The sequence below is a fragment of the Phoca vitulina genome, unplaced genomic scaffold (assembly GCF_004348235.1).
Source record: "Phoca vitulina isolate PV1807 unplaced genomic scaffold, GSC_HSeal_1.0 scaffold36, whole genome shotgun sequence".
NCBI classification, from domain to species: Eukaryota; Metazoa; Chordata; class Mammalia; order Carnivora; family Phocidae; genus Phoca; species Phoca vitulina.
Window position 1 is genome coordinate 12,265,829 of NW_022589739.1, and position 15,508 is coordinate 12,281,336.

The 15,508-nt window shown below is 48.8% G+C and overlaps 2 protein-coding genes across 6 annotated transcripts in view; both read left to right on the plus strand.

Annotated features, from left to right (window-relative positions):
• The window catches only part of NUP98 (nucleoporin 98 and 96 precursor), a 122,080-nt gene extending 120,684 nt beyond the window's left edge, over window positions 1-1,396 (plus strand). For all 5 annotated transcript variants that reach the window (XM_032426811.1, XM_032426815.1, XM_032426816.1 and 2 more), the window contains one exon: window positions 15-1,396. In XM_032426811.1, coding sequence (XP_032282702.1) covers window positions 15-232 — 218 coding nt within the window. In that variant the 3' untranslated portion in view covers window positions 233-1,396. The remainder of the gene's footprint in view (window positions 1-14) is intronic.
• A 9,835-nt stretch (window positions 1,397-11,231) lies between these two features.
• CHRNA10 (cholinergic receptor nicotinic alpha 10 subunit) lies at window positions 11,232-14,651 on the plus strand. The gene is made up of 4 exons (XM_032426866.1): window positions 11,232-11,660; window positions 12,053-12,207; window positions 12,938-13,470; window positions 14,194-14,651. The coding sequence occupies exons 1-4, from the start codon at window positions 11,232-11,234 to the stop codon at window positions 14,649-14,651; spliced, it is 1,575 nt and encodes a 524-aa protein (XP_032282757.1).
• Window positions 14,652-15,508: the final 857 nt, after the last annotated feature.

Here is a 15,508-nt window from a genome sequence, read left to right on the forward strand (position 1 = left end):
TTTTTTCTCTCCAGACATGGCCAAACGTGCAGCCAACCTGCTGCGGGTGGTATGGAGCCTTCAGCGTGCCCCTGAAACAACCTCCGACTCAACACCAGACCCTCAGCGAGTCCCTTTGGGCCTCTTGGCTCCCCACGTTGGCCAGCTCCCCATGCCTGAGGACTATGCCTTGGAGGAACTGCGCGGCCTCACACAGTCCTACCTGCGAGAATTGACTGTTGGGAGCCAGTGAACCCCAAGTTCTTCCCACCACACTCACATGCTCATTCACACTCACCACACAGAGATCCCCTGCATTGAGTTGATTGGCACTGTTTGCCATTCTGTTGGTTGGCTATGGAATCCATCCTCTTTTCCTGCTGCCCCAAGCAGCATCCTCCATTTGTTCAGGGCTTTTCTTAATACTGAACAAAGCATAAGGGCTTTTAGAACCCAAAAAAGGAGCCAAGTCTCTTTTTTACCATCTTTAAGACCATTCTCCCCTCCCCCCCCCCCCCCCCCCCCCCCCGCCGCCGCCTTTCTAAAACATGGTCAATAAAATACCTTTTGCAGAATTCCCCCCAGAGAACCAGGGAATCCTTTCCCCCCCTCAGCTGTTCTGGATCTTGTGACCCTCTGTGCCAACCTGCTACCCTACTCCTACTTCAGCCCTTTTATACTAGGACAAATGTGTTGATCAAGGACTGTCCTTCCTTAACAGATAAACTATCCACAGAAGGAAGGAGAATTTGTCTCTTAAGTAGGTTTATGAGTTAACACTGTTTTAGAGTCAAAAGAGGGTTGGACTGAGTTAGGAAGCAGAACATGGTCATTTCTGACTCATATAGGGTAGAAGTGGCTGCCTGCCATGGAGGGATGAATCTTCAAGGCTTGTTTCTTCCTGCCTTGAATGTTCCATGAACATCAAACCTTTCCTACTATGTGCAGGAACTCTTGGTCACAGACTCCATGTCTCTGGGAAGCTCCAGAATTCAGTTTGGTCCCTGGTTTTCAGTCATCTTGCCAGGCTTCCTGTCTGGATTTGCCTGAAGAGTTTGGATAAAACGTGGCAGGTTGGATAGCCCTCCCTGTCCTTCCTATTCTAGCCCAAAGCATTTCCTACCCATTGTCTCCAGTCCCAGAACATAGAACCATTACTGAGGCAGGCAAGGAGCTGGGCTTTACGGGCAAGAGGAGGGCCTTTGCTACACTGCTCTCAGCTGTGGGGAGTCCCAGGTAAAGGCCTTCGACAGCTGTTATTAGGGCTGTCATGGACAACATGGCCACCTCTGGGTCTTTATGCATGAAGATTATGTAAAGGTTTTTATTAAAAAGTATATATATATATAAATAAATGATCTAGATTATTTTCCTCTTTTTCTGAAGCTACTTTCTTAAAAAAATAAATAAAATGTTTATAGCATTCCTGCTCTTGGCTTTCCCTTTGTGTTTTTTGAGCCTTCTTACTCCAAGGATCTTTACAGTGGCCTCAGTTGATTTGCAGTCTAAAGGGAGATGGGTCATGGGTTAAAGAAAGAACAGTCAAAGGCTAAATTTATTAGGGCAAATTTAGTGTGAGGGGGTTGAGACTATTAATTAATCCTGACTACTTATACATATATAAAGATTTTATCCATTCATTTGAGAGAGTGAGAGAGCTCGAGGAGGGGGAAGGGGGAGCAGCAGAGGGAGAGGGAGAAGTAGACTCCTCGCTAAGCAGGGAGCCTGATGCAGGGCTTGATCCCAGGACCCTGGGATCATGGCCTGAGCCAAAGGCAAACGCTTAACCATCTGAGCCACCCAGGTGCCCCTGACTGCTTATATTTATATAAATACATTTATAAGCATATATTTATGTGCTTGGCTTCCCAGTGGGGGATAGGGGAAGAGTCTCATTGCCCTTAGGAATATACTTAGGATTCAAAGCCTGGCTCTTCTATTCTGGGGGTTTTGTTTGTTTTTAAATCTTGGGTCACACTTCACTCTTAATTTCATTTTCCATTGTGTAAAGGGGATGATAATCTTGAATGTTGCTGCTAAACACAGCTGTTTTCCAGAGGGAATGAATAAGTCTGATGTGTACTATTTGGATTTTTTTTTTTTTCTGTTAAACTGAAGGTGTGAGCAAATTCCAGTTAGGATTAGGCCAAAGATACTGGGACATGGAGGAATTTGGAGATAAAGCAGAGTGGATCTGGGGCTTCCCTTTAATTTAGAACCCCAAGGACAAGGGTAACTCCTGGGAATCTCCCTCCATTACTGACTGTGAACCTGAGTCACAGAGCATTGCTGGGCTTCTGGCAAAGAAGTCCTGTTGTGGTTTCCTTGTGAGAAGTGTTTTGTGAAAAGAGAGTGTGCTATAGAAATGGTTAGCCTTTAGAAGTGAAGAATTGTGAATATGGGCAGTATTCTTAAAACTAGTATTTCATATATATATATATATATATATATATGGCTCTAAGTCAAATGTTTATCATAGCAGCTGTGTTACAGCAGAGACAAGTTACAGTTCAAAGTTAATGATAGCGGCGCCTGGGTGGCTCAGTCGTTAAGCCTCTGCCTTCGGCTCAGATCATGATCCCAGGGTCCTGGGATTGAGCCCCACGTCGGGCTCTCTGCTCTGTGGGAAGCCTGCTTCTCCCTCTCCCTCTCCCCCTGCTTGTGTTCCCGCTCTCACTGTGTCTCTGTCAAATAAATAAAATCTTAAAAAAAAAACAAAAAAAACACCAAAGTTAATGATAAAGATTGGGATCGAGCCCTGCGTCGGGCTCCCTGCTCAGCGGGAAGCCTGCTTCTCCCTCTCCCACTCCCCCTGCTTGTGTTCCCTCTCTCGCTCTCTCTGTCAAATAAATAAAATCTTTAAAAAAAATAGTATTTCTCTAAAAAAAAAAAAGTAAAAAAAATTTTAAGTTTCTAAATAATCTAAAAGCAGGAATCCATTTTCTCAAAACTCAACAGACTTGTAGAATCATACAACATCCAAAATAAGTGTATTTCCTTGGCAGAGTGCTGGAGTAATGCCAAAATCAAAGTCAGGAAAATTTTGGAGATTAAATGTTGGATTAGCCAAGCCAAGGCCTGCAGAGTAGCTGCGCTTTTCAGATGTTTTACTCTTTGACTCAGTTGCTACTTTGTATTAAGAGAAAATTACTCTAGATTTTTTGTTCTGTTTTAAGGAATCAGCTCTTCGTCTTATTGACCCAATTTTACCAGAGTTCTGTATTGTAATGTATTGATTTCTGCTTTAAACATTAATTTCTTATGTTTTCCTAAGGGTTTTTTTTAACCTTTTACTGTAGGGATTTTCACCTATGCAAAAGTAAAATGGTATAATGAATCCATGTTGAACATTTGTGACAATCCTCCAATATTACTTCATCTTTACCTCCATTGTTATTCTACCCACCCCACAATGGTATTTCTAAGGCAGATCATTTCATCAATACCTAAGCATTTTTAACAGGTGATTTTTTTTTTTTTTTTTTTTTTAGAGAAGGAATGTGTGAATGGGGGGGGGGGAGAAGGGGAGGGGAGAATCTTTTTTTTTTTTTTTTTTTTTTTTTTATTTGACAGAGAGAGACACAGCGAGAGAGGGAACACAAGCAGGGGGAGTGGGAGAGGGAGAAGCAGGCTTCCCACCAAGCAGGGAGCCCAATGTGGGACTGGATCCCAGGACCCTGGGATCATGACCTGAGCCAAAGGCAGACGCTTAACGACTGAGCCACCCAGGCGCCCCGGAGAGGGAGAATCTTAAGCAGGCTCTATACCCAGGGCAGAGCCTGATGTGGGGCTCAATCTGATGACCCTGAGATCATGACCTGAGCTGAAATCAAGAGTCAGAGACTTAACCGACTGAGCCACCCAGCCACCCCACTAACAGGTAAATTTTTTTAAACACAATCACAGCACCCTTGTCGTACCAACAAAATTAACAATAATTCCTAGAAAGTAACTAATGCCCTCTGCATTTCCAAATTTCCCCACTTGTCTCAAAGTATATTTTTATGGTTGAATTGTTTGAGATTATTTATTTTTGAGAGAGAGAGAACCTGCATGAGCATGGTGTGGAAGGGCAGAGGGAGAGAGAATCTCAAGCAGACTCCCTGCTGAGTGTGGAGCCCAATGCCGGGCTCGAACCAACAACCCTGAGATCATGACCTGAGCTGAAATTAAGAGTCAGACACAATCAACTGAGCCACCCAGGCACCCCATGGTCGAATTGTTTGAATTAGGATCTCAACATGGTCCACACTTTACATTTGATTTTTTTTTTTTTTAAGTCTCAAGTATCTTAATCTATTACCAATGTTCTTCCCCCCCCCCTTTTTTTTTAATGCCCTTTGTTAAAGTAACTGGGTCATTTGTCCTTTAGATTCGAGAACCAGGGGGCGCGTGGGTGGCTCAGTCGTTGGGCGTCTGCCTTCGGCTCAGGTCATGATTCCAGGTCTTGGGATCGAGCCCCGCATCGGGCTCCCTGCTCGGCGGGAAGCCTGCTTCTCCCTCTCCCACTCCCCCTGCTTGTGTTCCCTCTCTCGCTGTGTCTCTCTCTGTCAAATAAGTAAAATCTTAAAAAAAAAAAAAATCATTAGATTCGAGAACCAGAACATTTTAGGTTTGGCTGGTTGTGCCTCTACTTCCTATATACCGCTCCTTCCTATATACTCCCCTTTACTTCCTAAATACTGCTGGTTAGATCTAGAGGCTTGATTAGATTCAGTTTACTTCTCTCAGCAGCCCCCTCCACCCCCCACCCTTCTCCCCAGTTAACAGATGGTGGTGTGTTTTATCACTTCAGAAGACTCATGTTTGGTTGTCCCACTTTCAGTGATGTTAAGATTATTGACTTAGGTGTTGTCAGTCTTATTCACCCTTTATATAACTTCCCATCAACCTTCCACCTAATGATAATCAGGGCTAAGAGTCATTATTTCATTATTGTATATCCCTTGTCTTTTTGTATGTGTTGATTCATTATTTTCAAAATAGAGACTTATATAGTTATTGTGCAGTTAATTTTTTTTTTACTTTGTGTTCCCACCCCCACCACCCCCACTGCTTCTTAAAAGTTACCCACAAACTTTTGGATTTTTTTTCAATATAACATTTTCACCCCAAAATACAGTAAATATGTTATAAGAAATATTTTAGCATTTTTTTTTCAGGTAAACACCAATTTACACATCAGTCTCTAGTCAGAGACTATACTACGGAAATGAGACAGGGAAACTGAAGGGACCCCAGGAGAGAAAAGGCTGGGTTTTTTTCTTTTGCTACTTTTCTGGCTTCTTCTATTCTTGCTGGACCTGCACCCCCAATGCACTTTACACATGCCTTGTAATGCAAATAGCCTATATCCTCCTTGTAAGGGACGGAGAGTTAATGATTCTCTAGAATAAATAACATCTAAGGAAGGACCAGGTGAGAATGACCAGAGGAAGCTATCATGTGCATTCCACACCACGGGAGCCAGACATCCCAACACCAAAACCTCCTGGCTCCAAGCAGTAACACCTGGGCCCTCGTCTTTGTTCTAACCAGTTCCTGAATGCCTGAGAGGGCACATACACTAGACCACCATCCGCAATAAAACCCCCAGGCCCTGAACAAAGATGAAATTCATTTACTTTTTCTTTCTAAGTCTCCCAGATACTCTCTCTCTCTCCCTATGTATATATCTTTAATAAATTGCTTTCACCACCTGCTGGCTCAAATTTGATTTTTATCCCCTGTGAAGCCAAGAACCCTCTTGACTGGTCATTTGAGAGAGAGCACACAAGTGAGGGGGAGGGGCAGAGGGAGAGGGAGATGCAAACTCCCTGCTGAGCAAGGAGCCCAACGCCAACACAGAGCTCAATCCCAGAACCTGGGATCATGACCTGAGCAGACGCTTAACCAACTCAGCCACCCAGGCGCCCCAAGAATTTGAATTGTGTGTCATATGTAGATGAATCCCAAATGTGTTGTTTTGCAAATTGAAGCTAAACAGATAAAAAGCATGTTTAACTCTTGGGTCTCTTCTATATGTGCACTACTTCCTTGCTGTTTTGAAGCACTCTTGAAGTTAGCCTTTATTTTGCCCTTGAGGTATTCTGCAAAACTTTTTTTTTAAGTAAACTCTACCCCAAACGTGGGGCTTATGACCCCGAGATCAAGAGTTGCATGCTCTACCAACTGAGCCAGCCAGTGCCCCTGCAAAACATTATTTTTAAGTGTAATTTCTTGTGCCCCCAAAAGACTAAATAATTATTGAGGAAAATGGTACAGGAAAAAAGAATATATATTTCACCCTCACACCAAATACCAACCACTCACTCTTAAGTCTTATCTTTCTTCTTTGGCAGGTACAGTAAACCTGCATTACATTAGTTATGAACCAACTAAATTGATTTTAATTCTATACTTTATGTTATTATATAGGAAAATTCACTTTTCTTTTGGTATGCATTTCTGTTAATTTCAACACATACAGATTTGTATAACCACTCCATAGTCATAATATAAAATGTTCTGTCACCCAAAAAACTCCCTCTTCCTATCCTTTTATAGTCATACCCTACCAAAACAGTCTTGAGAAAGAACAAAGCTGGAGGACTCACATTTCCTGACTTTAAAGCTTACTACAAAGCCATAGTAATCAAAACAGTGTGGTATGGGCATAAAAACAGACATATAGACTAATGGACTAGAACAGAGAGCCCAGGAATAAACCCTTACATATATGATCAAATGATTTTTGATAAGGGTGCCAAAACCATTCAATGGGAGAAAGGACAGTCTTTTCAACAAATGATGCTAGGAAAACTGGATATCCACATGCAAAGAAATGAAGTTGGACCTTTATCTAAACACCATTCACAAAAATTAAGGATGGGTCAAAGACTTAAACGTAAGAACTAAAACTATAAAACTCTTAGAAGAAAATATAGGGCAAAAGCTTCACAACATTGGATATGGCAATTATTTGTTGGATATGACTTCAAAGTGCAGGCAAAAAAATAATATATAGACAAATTGGACTTTAAAAAATATTTAAAATTTTGTTCACCAAAAAAATAAATCAACTGAGTAAAAAGCAACCCATAGAATGGAAGAAAACATCTGCAAATTATATACCTCATAAGGGATTAATATCCAGAATACAGAGAGAACTCCTAGAACACAACAACAACAAAACCCAATTTAATAAATGGACAAAGGACTTGAATAGACATTTCTCCAAAGAAGACATACAAATGGCCAATAAGCACATGATACGATGCTCAACCACTAGTTATTATGGAAATGTAAATCAAATACAGTGACATACCACCTTATACCCGTTAGGATGGCTAGTATAAAAACAAACAAAATAAAATAACAGCTCCTGGTAAGGATGTGGAGAAATGGGAATCTTTGTACCCTGTTGGTGGGGAAAAAAAATATTATAGCCACTGTAGAAAGTAGTATAGCGATTCCTCAAAATATAAAAAATAGAATTACCATATGACCTGGTGCTGCATTCCATTTCTGGGTATATAATCCAAAAGAACTGAAGCAAAGTCTTGAAGAAATATTTCTACTTCCATACGGAGCAGCATTATTCACACTAGCTAAAATGTGGAAGCAACCTAAGTATTCCTCAGGGAATGAATGGATAAGGAAAATGTGGTATATACATCCAATAAAATATATACAGCCTTAAAATAAGGAAGTTCTGACATGTAACAAAATAGATGAATCTTTTTTTTTTAAGATTTTATTTATTTGACAGAGAGACAGCTAGAGAGGGAACACGAGCAGGGGGAGCGGGAGAAGCAGGCTCCCCACTGAGCAGGGAGCCCAATGTGAGGCTCAATCCCAGGACCCTGGGATCATGACCTGAGCTGAAGGCAGACGCTTAACCAACTGGCCACACAGGCGCCCCAAAATGGATGAATCTTGAAGATATTATGCAAAATGAAATCAGCTGACCTCAAAAAAACAAATATGTGATTTAGAGGTGACTGGGTAGCTCAGTTAGTTAAGCGTCAGCCTTTGGCTCAGGTCATGATCCCAGGGTCCTGGGATCGAGTCCAACATCGGGCTCCCTGCTTGTCAGGGAGTCTGCTTCTCCCTCTCCCTCTTCCCCTCCCCCCTGCTTGTGCTCTCTCTCTTGCTCACACACTTTCTCTCTCTCTAATAAATAAAATCTTTTTAAAAAATGACAAATACGTGATTCCACTCACATGAGTTATTAAGTCAAAATCATGGAGATAGAAAGTAGAATAGTGGTTGCCAGGGGCTGGGGGCTTGTGAATCTAAGTGTGTGTTCCTGAAGATAGAATATTCGAACAATTCACTGGGATTATAGTATAAATACCTTTGGTTGACTACTGTGCATCAGGCAATATGCTAGGCACTTGCCTTGTGTTATTGCTTGTTGTTTAATCCTTATACCTTCTGAAGTGAGGACTGTTAATTCCATTATCCTGTATGAGAAACCCAGAGGGTTTCAGTATCTTGCCCAGGTCAAACAGCTCATAAAACAGAACTGAAAGTGCCTGTAAAGCCTGTGTTTTCCCTGCTACCCAATGTCACCTATGGTGTTTGGGCATGGGTGAGACATTCAAAGGATGCCCAGCAGCATGGCTGACAGGACCTGGGTACTGGTTGGGTTGCAGGGGGAGGGGGCAGAAAGGAAGGATAATTCCCAGATTTCTGGCTGAGGTCACGGGGCGGGGGGGAGGGAGATGGGTGCTTTGCTGAGAGGGGGAACACAGAACAAAGAACAGTGGGGAGAACACTGAGACTCAGATCAGGATGGCTGTAGGGAGTTGGAGATGAGGATGTGAGCTGCATCTCCCGCTCTGTGGGGCCACCTGGAGCCACAAGCTCAGCTAAGGCTTATCCCCATTCCCACCAGGACGGGAGAGCTTTGCTTGGCACAAAGTGCCTAGCCTGGACAGATGTGCTCCATCTCTCACTGAAGGCAGAGGTGACAATCTAAAGGGAGACTCAAAGCAGGTGGGGGGATGGGATAACTGGGTGATGGGCATTAAGGAGGGCATGTGATGTAATGAGCACTGGGTGTTATATGCAACTGATGAATCACTGAACTTTACCTCTGAAACTAATGATATGCTATATGTTAATTAATGGAATTTAAATAAATTTAAAAAAAATAAAGGGAGCCTCAAGAATTCAGCAAGGGGGACGCCTGGGTGGCTCAGTCGGTTAGGCGTCTGCCTTCGGCTCTGCTCATGATCCCAGGGTCCTGGAATCGAGTCCCGCATCGGGCTCCCTGCTCAGCGGGGAGCCTGCTTCTCCCTCTGTCTGCCTCTCCCCCTGCTTGTGCCCTCTCTCTCTGACAAATAAATAAACGAAATCTTAAAAAAAAAAAAAAGAATCCAGCAATGGTGGCAGAGCTAGGAGGAAACACCATCCACGGCTCTGGCCCCTCACACCCTTAAGCCCAGTCTTTTGCAGATCCTGACCCCAGGATCTCTGCCCTCCAACGCCCCACGCTGGCCTTGAGCTGAGCCTGGGTGCTGCATTACAATTTGAATAATTCAGGTCCCAGTAACCTGAGGTGTCAGCTTCAGTTGCTCTGTTCCCATGGGCACAGGTGTCCCAACCCTGTAAATAAGCTAATGAAAAGGGCAAAGGGGAGGGGCCTGCAGCTCTGTGCCTCAGAGGGCTCAGGGCTGATGGAGAGTCCCTGCCCCTGTCCTGCTGAGAATGTGCCAGGCTCATCCGGAGTCCAGGTATGGGGGACAGAGAAAGGAAGTTCGGGGGCTGAAATAGAAGGAGAAAGGAAGAGAGTGGAAGGAGGAAGACCGAAGTCAAAGAGGCAAAGAGCAAGAAAGAGTTCCAGAGGAAACGACACAAGGAAATGGAGACAGAGGGGCTGAGTGAGAGGAAAGGGGGAAGGGGGATAGAGACAAGGGCAGGGACAGAGGCCAGAAGAGGCAAGGACCAGCGGAGGAGAATGAGCAGATGCCAAGATCAAGTACTAAAATCCAAGGGCAGGTACAAATAGGAGGGTCAGAGAACTGGAAGGGCCGCAGGGCCCAGCAGAGATCTCAGTCTTACTTCTTACTTCCAGGTATCGTCCACACCATCCTTGCCAGCAAGGCCTGATGCTGCCCTCAGGCGGGTCCCGAGGCTCACACCCAGAGACCTGCCCTACCTCTTGCTGTGGCAGGACCATGGGACCCAGGAGCCACCGCCTCAGCCTCGGTCTCTCTGTCTCCAGCCTGGGCCTTCTGTTTCTGTTCTTACCGCTTCCAGGTGTGACGTGCAGTAAACCAGCCCTGTCTCTCTGGGCCCTGCGGCTGTTCCCTTCCTCCCAAATCTCTCTCCACATCCGATTTCTCTTTACTACTGTTCTGGGCACAAGCGCTCTATCTGGGTAGCATGGAGGATGGAGGTGCTGAGGAGGATGACAGGGGACCTGCCTGCCTGGAGTGGGAGCAGTGATGGAAAAGCCAGGGGGTACGGGTGGGGCAGATCATGAAAGACGTTGAATGCCAGGCTGAGTTTGGACTTTATCCAGCAGGCAATGAGGAGCCACTGAATAGTTTTAAGCAGCTACCGGCCTGGTCAGACTTGAGTGTTTAAAGGCCTGATCTCAGAAATGTGGGGGATGATTAGAGAGGCTGCACCCGCAGCAGGAGCCGTGAGGAGGCTGCTGCTGGGTCCACTCAAGCTGCGGGGGCGACTAGACATTCAAAGGATGCCCAGCAGCATGGCTGACAGGACCTGGGTACTAGTTGGGTTGCAGGGGGAGGGGGCAGAAAGGAAGGATAATTCCCAGATTTCTGGCAGAGGTCATGGGGGGGGATGGGTGCTTTGCTGAGAGGGGGAACATAGAACAAAAAACAGGTTTCAGGGGGGCAGGAAATGAGTTCATATTTTGGACCTACAGAATTTAAGGTGCCAATAGGACATTCAGGAGTGAACTGTTGTATTTATGGGTCTGGAGCTCAGGAGAAAAATCTGGGCTAAAAAAAAAAAAAAGCCAACGACAGGATTCTGGGGAACAATACTTGAGTCAGGGGCTGAAGACAATGTGGTGTGTCACAGAAGCCTAGGGAAGAGTGTTTTCAGGACGGAATGGCCAGAGCATCAGAAGCTTTGAAGAAATCCATAGATGTGCAGCTGGATAAGTGGAAATAGGTTTGAGAGACAGCAGGGGCTGGTGGCAATGGGGTTCACAACACCTGGGTGAGAGGCGGGGACTCTTGCCCCCTGTTTGGGCCCCTCTGACATTTGCAGTAGAGCAGGCAGAACCCATGTCCTTAGGAAGGGAAAGGGTGGGGAAGAAACCTGTCAGCCTTGCTCCAGAAGACAGCAGCAATTCCCTCCTCGGCCTCCACATCACTCTTCCGCGGAGGCAGTCCAGGGAGGAACGAGAGCCACAGCTAGATGGACAGAGCAGACCTCAGGAGGACCAGTCAGGTGGCCGTGAGATAGCAGAGCAGGTGACAGGGCCCCAGCCTTGCGCGGGTGGAGGGTGTGAGCAGAGGCCCCTGGCCAAGGGTCTCAGATGGACAACCCTTCTTCCTGGTCCCCCAGAGTGCTTGGGAGCCGAGGGCAGGCTGGCTCGAAAGCTCTTCCGTGACCTCTTCACCAACTATACAAATGCCCTGAGACCTGTGGCAGACACAGACCAGGCTCTGAACGTGACCCTGGAGGTGACATTGTCCCAGATCATCGACATGGTGTGTTGTGGTGGTAGTGTCGAGGAATGGGGTGGGGGTGGGGGTAATGAGAGACTGGGATTATTCTCCAAACATTTCTATAAATGTTAATATTAACAACAATAACAGCAGATACTAACTGCTGGGTGCCCACAGTGTGCCCACCACTTTGCACACTGACGCTCCTGCCTAGCAGGGATTATCACCCATGTAACTACTAAGGAAACTGAGGCCTAAAGAAGAAAAGAAACTGCCAAAGTCACATAGCAACGTCAGGCCCGGGTAGGAACTGGGCTGTGAGTCAGCTGGGTTTGTGGGTGCCGTCTCGAGCTCTGTAGGTGAGTGTGTACACACAGGGAAGGGTGTGCATATACATGCGTCCACATCTGTGCCCACTCCCTGCCCCCCACTAGGATGAGCGGAACCAGGTGCTGACCCTGTACCTGTGGATCCGACAGGAGTGGACAGATGCCTACCTACGATGGGACCCCGACGCCTATGGTGGCCTGGATGCTATCCGCATCCCCAGCAGCCTCGTGTGGCGGCCAGACATCGTACTCTACAACAAGTACGGCCTGCCTTGGCCCCTCCCCCCTCCGAGCCCCTCCCTACGGTTGCCCTGGGCTCTAGGTATGCACTGATTCCCCAACCCCCCAACCTAACCTGGTTAGCCCGCTGCCCTGGAAGCTTTTCCCCCAGACGCTCCTAAGCTGCCAGGAGCTCACAGCCCCTCCATGACACCCCCTCTTCAACCTGTCCCAAGCCAACCCAGGCTGAATGCCTCCTGGGAACCCACTGTGTGGTCCAGGGCCAGTTCCATATCTCTCACAGGGAGGGATCTGGGGCACAAGTGCCTCTCGATGGCAAACTCCTCCCTTGCAGGCGGGCTCCAAGTCTCTGAGGACTCCCCGAGGGCCTGCCTAGGGTAACTTCCTCCAGGACCTAACCCTCTGGAGCATTCCTTTATGCCACCTAAACCAGTTCTGTGTTTCCCAGACAACATACGGCTCTGCATATTTTCCCCGGGGGCCCTCTAGGAGATTCGCAGATCACACTAAGCACCCCGGTGCCAACTTTTACAGTTGTGTTTTCACACTGCCCTGGCCTAGATCTGTGTCTCTTTGGGCCCAGCAGGCGCCACCCCTTCTAAGCCTCTGAAGGCACAAAGGTCCCTCTCTGCCACGCCCTCTCTCCTCTGCGCGGCCCCTGGTAGCCACAGGACCCCTGGTGGTCAGAGGGTCCCTGCAGGGGTCCGCCCGGCCTCCGCCTCAGGGAGCCCCGCCCCGCCTGCCCCGCAGGGCGGACGCACAGCCGCCGGCCTCCGCCAGCACCAACGTGGTTCTGCGGCACGACGGCGCCGTGCGCTGGGACGCGCCGGCCATCACGCGCAGCTCGTGCCGCGTGGACGTGTCGGCCTTCCCGTTCGACGCGCAGCGCTGCGGCCTGACGTTCGGCTCGTGGACGCACGGCGGGCACCAGCTGGACGTGCGACCGCGCGGCGCCGCCGCCAGCCTGGCCGACTTCGTGGAGAACGTGGAGTGGCGCGTGCTGGGCATGCCGGCGCGGCGGCGCGTGCTCACCTACGGCTGCTGCTCCGAGCCCTACCCCGACGTGACCTTCACGCTGCTGCTGCGCCGCCGCGCCGCCGCCTACGTGTGCAACCTGCTGCTGCCCTGCGTGCTCATCTCGCTGCTCGCGCCGCTCGCCTTCCACCTGCCCGCCGACTCGGGCGAGAAGGTGTCGCTCGGCGTCACCGTGCTGCTGGCGCTCACCGTCTTTCAGCTGCTCCTGGCCGAGAGCATGCCGCCGGCGGAGAGCGTGCCGCTCATCGGTGAGCCGCGAGGGCGCGGTGCGGGGCGGTGGCGGGGTGGGGAGAGTGAGGGGGTGGGGAGAGAGCCGTCCCCTCCCGGAGACTGTCCCCCACCCCGGCCGCTGCTCATCGGTTTCCACCCTCCACCGGGGCGCGGCGGGGGAGCGGGAGCTGGACGGCCTAGCAGAGCAGCGCCGATTCCGTGCGGGAGGGGGGCGCGTCCTGGGTGCATGCCTCATTCAGAGATTGAGGGGAGAGGAGTAGGCCCCTTCCAGGAAGGACACCCCACCCCTCACCTGTCATAACAGGCAAAACGCCTTGAGTTCTGGCTGTGTGCCAGGCCCTCTCCTAAGCACTTGACATTTTTTTATTAACTCAGAGAGGCACCACCACAAACCTATGAGGTAGGTTCTGTTATCCCAGTTGTGCCAAAAGGATCAGTAACTTGCCCCAGATTGTGCGTGTACCATCTGAGAGTGTGACTGTTCACGGACTGTGGGGGAGTGCAGCGTCCAGCAGTGAGGAGAACAATTAGGCAGCGGGTAGCTTCTGAGAACTCACTTGTAAGAATAGGGGATGAGGAGATCTTGGCCCTTAACCTCCTTCCTGGATCCATCCATTGGGTTTGGAGGGTCCTGAGAGCCTCACGGCGGGTGAGCTGGTGCCTGTTTGTGTTGAGGCGGTGGGCAAGCTCAGGCTCCCTGAGTTCTTGTTTTGGGCCCCAGCTCACTCTCTCTCTTGCAGGGAAGTACTACATGGCCACCATGACCATGGTCACATTCTCCACGGCGCTCACCATCCTTATTATGAACCTGCACTACTGTGGTCCCAGTGCCCGACCAGTGCCAGCCTGGGCTCGGGCCCTCCTGCTGGGACGCCTGGCACGGGGCTTGTGCGTGCGGGAACGAGGGGAGCCCTGTGGGCAGTCTAGATCACTTGAGTCACCCCCCAGTCCCGAGCCTCCTGACGGAGGTGCTCGCTCTCCAGCAGTTCCTTGCCGCGAGCCACGGTGTCTGTGCCGTCAGGAAGCCCTACTGCGCCACGTAGCTACCATCGCAAACGCCTTTCACAGCCACCGGGCTGCCCAGCGCCGCCATGAGGACTGGAAGCGGCTGGCCCGTGTCATGGATCGCTTCTTCCTGGGCATCTTCTTCTCCATGGCCCTGGTCATGAGCCTCCTGGTGCTGGTGCAGGCCCTGTGAGTCCCAGGGGTCTGGTGCAGCCACAGCCCCTCCAGACTGGGATGGAAAGGCCGGGTGGTGGTTGGCTCTCGGATAGGCCACCCAGTCTCTCCCCACTGTGCCTGAGAGCCGGGGACACCCTCTCTCCAGGATCAGCACTGCTGACTTCACAAACCACAGGGATCACTTGTCTATATGCCTTAAACTTTAAGGGAAATCCAGAGCTTGCCACTCCCGTAATTCCTACAGAAGAGGAATTCTGAGAAGGGCCAAGGTCGAAACGCAGTCCTGGAAGGACTGAATTGAATTTTGATGCTGCGTGTTAGAGATTTTGGTGGCAAGAGTGCAGGTTACCGGAGAAACAGAACGACCGTGTTTCCTTGTCTTCTCTTCCTTCCTCGGTGGCTGTTGTGTTAGGGACTTGATCATGCCTGTCCCTGCCTAGGGATTCAGGGAAGGGGATTCAGGATTCATTCTCTCGTTTCCAGAACAGGAGGCCACATGAGGATTTGGCCCCAAAGCCCCAAGTCATAATAAAGAAATTGTGTGCCTAGCACCTCTTTAATGTCCCTTGGGGCCTATGGTAGTGGAAGTTGGGGATCCAGGTTTGTCTCTCTAGAGACAGGAGGCTTAGGACGCATAAATCAGGGCAGAAATTATGTCTTTGCTGACAAGAATTCAACTGAGCATTCAGTTGAGACCCTGGCAGAGGACCTAATGCTGTCCCTGCTGTCTGTCCTGCTCTCTGCCCTCTGGAGCTGGAGTCAGTCCACATCATTCCCACACACTGACATTCAGAGAGCTTGAAAGTGGCCAAGGTGGGGCAATGCAGAGATGAGCCATTCACAAGATGTGTGTTCCTTTCTGACTTTCCCACG